The 6,004-nt window shown below is 38.3% G+C and overlaps 1 protein-coding gene across 1 annotated transcript; it reads left to right on the forward strand.

Annotated features, from left to right (window-relative positions):
- The first annotated feature begins 83 nt into the window (after positions 1 to 83).
- Positions 84 to 5,007, forward strand: LOC108875027 (E3 ubiquitin ligase TRAF3IP2). The gene is made up of 10 exons (XM_018663672.2): positions 84 to 725; positions 832 to 1,295; positions 1,434 to 1,568; positions 2,242 to 2,377; positions 2,621 to 2,817; positions 3,665 to 3,753; positions 3,882 to 3,950; positions 4,249 to 4,353; positions 4,442 to 4,516; positions 4,629 to 5,007. Exons 2-10 carry the CDS (start codon positions 1,286 to 1,288, stop codon positions 4,956 to 4,958), a joined length of 1,146 nt encoding a protein of 381 aa, XP_018519188.1. The 5' UTR covers positions 84 to 725; positions 832 to 1,285; the 3' UTR covers positions 4,959 to 5,007.
- The last annotated feature ends 997 nt before the right edge of the window (positions 5,008 to 6,004 follow it).

Raw genomic sequence — 6,004 nt, forward strand, 5'->3', positions numbered from 1 at the left:
CCTGAACTACTGACCCTCCACAGAAAAACTCAGCGCTCATGTTTTTCTCCCCCAGCACCAGGAGAAATTTGACAACTGAAATCTATCACTCTTGTGTAAACACATGCAGCTGAAATGACTTCGGTATCTGTGAGAGTGATTGAGTCTTCCTGGTTTTCCTTCAGTCTGAACTTGACACAAAGTAAACATGACTGAACTCAGAATATATGCAAATCACTTTGTAGGTGTCCACCCCTTAGTTAGAGCCCTAGAAACCAGCCAACCTTTTGTCCTGCATACAATACAGTGCAGCAAACTCTGATTTAACACTTGTTTAATTAGTTTTCTTAAAATTATGATTTGACTTTTGTTTTTTTACTGTTTTGATTTTCTGTTCTGACTAAAACTGTGATCCAATAGATGGATATTTGTGTTAAAACTAGCCTTTTGCATGAGAACACACTCTTCCTTTAATATGTTTTTAGCCACTTCTTCTAACTCCTTCTGTTCTACCCCCATAGCTGAAGAATATTACATCTGAAATCCTTTTTCTAAATGTTTTTCAAGACTAAATTCAAGGACTAAGCTGGCGCTCAACTTTCACAGCCGATCTGGCTGAGCAACACTAACACTACATTCTTGACTCTGATTGGATGAAGCTGAAGCACTAAAGAATTTGCATATAGCAGCTGTAACTTACACAAGCCTCTGCACCCACAGTGTGGAGTGTGAAGAATCCCACAGAGGTAGGTCATTGTTACTCTCTCTATTCAAACCTCTTGGACTGGTTTATATATATGTCAATTACTAAACCTAATTAACCAACACCTAGTTTCTGTCTGTCACTTGCAGGACTGCAGGTTATGCTGATGTAACGCGGTTAAGATGAAGAAATCTGAAAAAGCGCCAGAACTCAAAGTGTTTCCCACCACAGTTAAGTCCAAAAATTCCCATCAACTTTTGAGCCCTGAAGTCACTGTAAACCAGGTTTTTCATGCCAACCCACGTCATGAAAAAGGCACACAGAGCTGCTGCACAGATGCAGATTTTTTCTGCCAAAGCCAATACGGAGGCAGACAAGTGGACCAAGAGTCAAGGAGCCAGCTGCCTCGTGTGGCACAGCATGCAGAGCTGATGCACCACAGACAGCTGGAAGACAGAGGAGCATGGATAAATCTTCATCATCAGCCTCCTGATGGCTGTCGCCCACATCCCACAGAGATGACGCAGAGTGACATGAGAAGACGGTGCAGCTGCTGGGACTGTGCACCAAACCAGTCTGGAAAGATGGAGCCTGAAAACAGAGATGCAACCGGGTAACTGAGATGAAACTGTCTTTCTGTGATAGTGTCAGGCAATTCAAAGAACAGAGTATAATTTGGATTTGCTTCAGGGAAAAATTGATGAATAAATAATAAATGTTTTTGAATAAATGTTTTTTTTTTAAATCTCAGGGGGGAGGATGAATACAGTTCTCAGCTTGAGAGCAATGGAGAAGAGCTCGAGCAACCATTGCCAGCTGAAATCTGACAATGAGTGGCAACAGTACAGTCCTCTCCTACCTCCTCACCACTATATGCACAACTACGGTACAGTATTTTTATTAGTTAAAAGTATTAGTAAAACCATTTGTTTTGGAAAAGTGCTATATAAATATATCCATACTTACTCACTTACTTACTATGTTTATTTTATTTGACTTCTTTTTTCAAAGGAAAATAAGTCAGACTCAGCTTTAGAAACTGTTTGTCAGAAGGTTTCCTTGTAATAAAATAGCATAACAATAGAAGTAACAAGTTAAACAAAAGACATTTTTCATATACATACTGTCTAAAAAAATTATAGAATTTGGCATAAAACAGCAAAGACAAACATACATTTTTAAATGTATAAGGAGACAGGTTACAATATATGTTCTATTGCATATATAGGACATAACCGATACTGTGGTACAATATGATTACAAAAAAAGTATATAGTTGTTAATGTTGATGCGAATTTCACTAAAAGGAGCGAGTAAGGTAACTGTCTTGGATCTGTTCGAACAAGACATTATCCCATCAGAAGCACTTCTATATTCTACCCTCACATTCTCATGCTGAAACTTGCAGGAGGTTTAGGGTTTTCATGTGGTTTTGCTCTTAGACCAGAGTCATTAATTTCCAGACACCTCTTTTAAATGAGTAAACCTGCTCGGTTCTGCATGTATAATCAATCTGACAAATGTGCTGTCACATAGAAATGTTTAAACTGTATCTACAGGCCTTCATCATCCCATGGATGTCAGGTATTATCACTCTGCAGGAGAGGGGCAGCACAATCTCAGATACCCACCCCAGCTATTCCACCACTCTGCTCCCTTCCACTACGGGAGACCCTGGGATCACCCGCAAAACTGGTAAAAGCAAAACCACTTTTGATTGGAAATACAGAAGCAAAAATGTCTTTAACAACCAGGTAGACTCCCTTACTTTGTAACCTTATCCGAAGTTTGCTTAAAGGTTACTGTTAATATTGCAGAAAAATGCAGTGAGTCAGGTGCTGCTGCTGTAGTCGCTATTTTGAATATTACACAGAACCTATCACATGTCAGCACTGTTCAACTAAAGACTTTGTTTATCCTTCTTTCTTGCTGCTGCAGGCTCCAACAACATGATAACTATATGAATGACAGTGTGACTCAGGGAGGCGTCTCAGTTAATGTACCTCAGTTCTCCATCCCCCCCATGGAGGGCGTGTCACAGGTCAGTGTGATGAACCTGAGCGTGGTGGGAGCCGAGGCGACTGCCTCACATCCACATGAGAAAAGAAGAACCATCAGTCTGCCTGACGAGTGCCGTGAGTTACTTTATCCCCTCATTTAAACTGACTCTGCGGCCTTTTTGGGCAGCTCAATTTATAACTGAGCAAAATTATTCTTGTGAACACAATATGTAATTTTGTGTGTGGCAACTACAATTCATCCTTATTTTCAAGTAAAAAATAAAGTTAAGTAATCGTTATTATTCCAGAAGGGAAACTGGTTTTGGACGGTCCATTGCTCTCCAAAAAAAAGTAGGGTGTGTCATTGGTTTTATCTGTATAAACCTGCTAGGCCTGTTTAAGGGCAAAAACTTAATAAATAAATATGAGAAAGATATTTAATATTTCCACAGGACAGAATACAAAAGAAGTAGAGTAAAATCAATCCTGTATTTGTATCAATATAATTTCAGGGTAGGATCCGTGTAATTCTGTAAATGGAGAAAAATAGAAACTCATTTACATTCATCTCAACAGTTCTGTATAAAATAGCATCTTACTGAAATTTGTCCTTGTGTATTGTTGCTGATAGTTTCAGGTGCTGATTCAGTGTTATGGTTATTTGTGATGTTGTAGTTTGTGCTGTTATGTTGGGTGATTCTTGTACAGTAAACCAGTGTATGGACGAAACATTGGAGACAGTTTTTAGTGAAATGCAGTCCAATATAACAACACAAAAAACACCTTCAGCATGCTCTCAACAAAAATTTTATATTTTTACTGAAATTCAGATTCACTTTAACCAACATTGTTTTTATTGCAGGGCTCTTGAATTGCACGGTGTTAAAGCATACACGCGTTTCTGTTTTTATGATCATTTAGTGTTTTGTAATTAACAGCACCAACTTCAAAAGATTAAGTTTTTGATGTCTTCTCTTCTCAGGGAACATTTTTATAACTTATTCTTCGGACATATGCTCAGAGATGGTCTCCTTTGTGGACTTCCTCACAAAGCAAGGTTTTCGACCAGCTGTAAGCTATTGCCTGTGGACAAAAGATGTCTGATAAAATAAATAAATAAATAAATGAATGAATAAATAAAAATCTGAATCCTGTAAAAATTAAACGGTTTATTTATAACCCTGACCTCAATTTCACAGATTGACATTTTTGACAACCCCATTAGACGCATGGACATCAACAAGTGGAAAGACAGTTACCTAAAAGATGTAAGTAAACTAAAAATCTTCTAAAGATCTTATCAGAATTTATTTATTTATGAATTTCTATTATTATATTGATACATAAAAGCTTTGGAAATAGTATTTAAAGTTAATATTTAGAGGACAAAATCGGACTAAATGTGACGTCAGATGTTACATTAATATTTCATATTCCAGATTTTGTTTCTCATTTTTTCAAAACTTTTATCAACTTTTTCAACAACTGTCAACTTTTGTATGAAAGTTGTCTTTTTGGGCTGTGACTATGTCAAAATGTTTGTGTGTGTCTTTCTTTGTTAAACAGCCATCAAACTTGATTATCATCGCCATCAGTCCAAAGTATAAGGAGGACATCGAAGGATCTGTAGTGGACAGCCATGGTCTACACACTAAATATATACACACCATGGTAAGAGCGTAATTGCTCTTTTTTTTTTAACTGAGACATTATTCTGTGAAGAAATTAACTCTTTAAATCCAAAATCTGATTTTGCCAGATGCAGAATGAATTCATCCAACAAGGCAGCTTGAATTTCAGATTCATACCAGTCCTCTTCTGCAATACGTCCCAGGTCAGAGAACAAATCACCTCTGTTTCATGAGCCTTTTTACACTCCCATATTTTGCCATAATTTTACATTTTTCACTATCTGTCTGTCTTTAATGTACATGCTCTCTTTACAGAAGCACGTCCCAAGCTGGCTTCAGAACACACGTGTTTACCGCTGGCCACAGGACACTGAGGATTTGTTGCTGCGACTGCTGAGGGAGGAGAAATATGTTCCTCCGCCTGTACCCATGGAGCTCACCCTCATCATCAGGCCTGTGGCATCAGTGCTTCAGCTACACTGTAAAATATGCACCCATGTTTATGCACGTGTGTGTTTGATTCTGTTTCAAGCTGATTTTATTTGGAGTTACTGTGTGTATACTGTACTGTGTATTTTAATAATCCTCATAACTGATCCAGTACCAGTCAATAACAGCTCCCATTGTAAGCTGTGTTGTAGCTAATGTACAGTTGTTTCTCAGATGTTTCAATAAAGTTTTTCTTCTCTGTGTACCTTCAGGGTGTATATGTTGTATTAAGATTTTTGATAATGCTCGGGTGTGGCTCTAGCTCTAGAGGTGTAATGTTAGACTGTCAGTCCACCACTTCAATCCAAATAACTACTGGATGAACTGCACTGAATCTTTGTCAGACGTATATTGTTTTAACTGACATGTCTCAACAACTGTTGAACCAATTGCCATGAAATTTGGTGCAGGCATTTGCCTGAGGATGATTTGTAATAACATCACTAAACTTTTCACCTGTCATCACCAGCAGGTCAAACACTTAATTATTCTAACAGTTTGATTCAACTAATGATGCTTCTGTGCCATGTTTAGATGTTATCACGCACGCTAACCATACACTTGCATAGCTTGTTAGCATTGTCAGTGTGAGCACATTAGCATGCTGATGTTGAGCTCAAAGCAGTTCAGTGCCTGACAGAGCTGCTAGCACCTTTTCCACCTATTTACTTTTTACTTATTTACCTTGTTGTAAACTGTTTCTGGAGTATATTGTGCAAATGATTTAATATGAATATAGCAGTTAAAGGTCAGGATGGTGCTATTTTAATGGACCTTTCTTTTAGGCTCACTGGTGAAGTAATTTATAATTTTGGAAATGTGTTTATTTTGAAGCTGCCACATGAAACCAAATATAAGAACATAAAAAGAAAGTGAAGGGTAATGATGAATGTTGTACTGATATAAGTGCCAGTATCAGTGGGAGGAAGAGGCCACTAATGGTGTGTACATAATGTGTACCACTGGGCAATGGACACAATTTTCACCTGTGATGTTGTCTATTCCTCATCTTAGGCACCTTTTTTGTTCCAGTTTAGTGGACAGATTACAGTGCCCCACCAGCAGGGGTACCCAATTCAGCCGACTGATCCTGCACACACCCCTCCAACCGCCAAAAAAGGCCTGCCAGAGCGACTGCTGTGCAGAGATCGAGCTAAGAATAACCCGGACCTTCCTTCTGAGGGATAAAATTACCTTGAAGC

Source organism: Lates calcarifer, linkage group LG19 (assembly GCF_001640805.2).
Source record: "Lates calcarifer isolate ASB-BC8 linkage group LG19, TLL_Latcal_v3, whole genome shotgun sequence".
Lineage (NCBI taxonomy): Eukaryota > Metazoa > Chordata > Actinopteri > Centropomidae > Lates > Lates calcarifer.

Excerpts from the sequence above, each read along its gene's own strand:
- LOC108875027 (XM_018663672.2), top strand. Across the intron at positions 4,354-4,441 it reads CTAAATATATACACACCATG|ATGCAGAATGAATTCATCCA; the intron begins GTAAGAGCGTAA and ends TGATTTTGCCAG. Across the intron at positions 4,517-4,628 it reads TCTTCTGCAATACGTCCCAG|AAGCACGTCCCAAGCTGGCT; the intron begins GTCAGAGAACAA and ends CTCTCTTTACAG.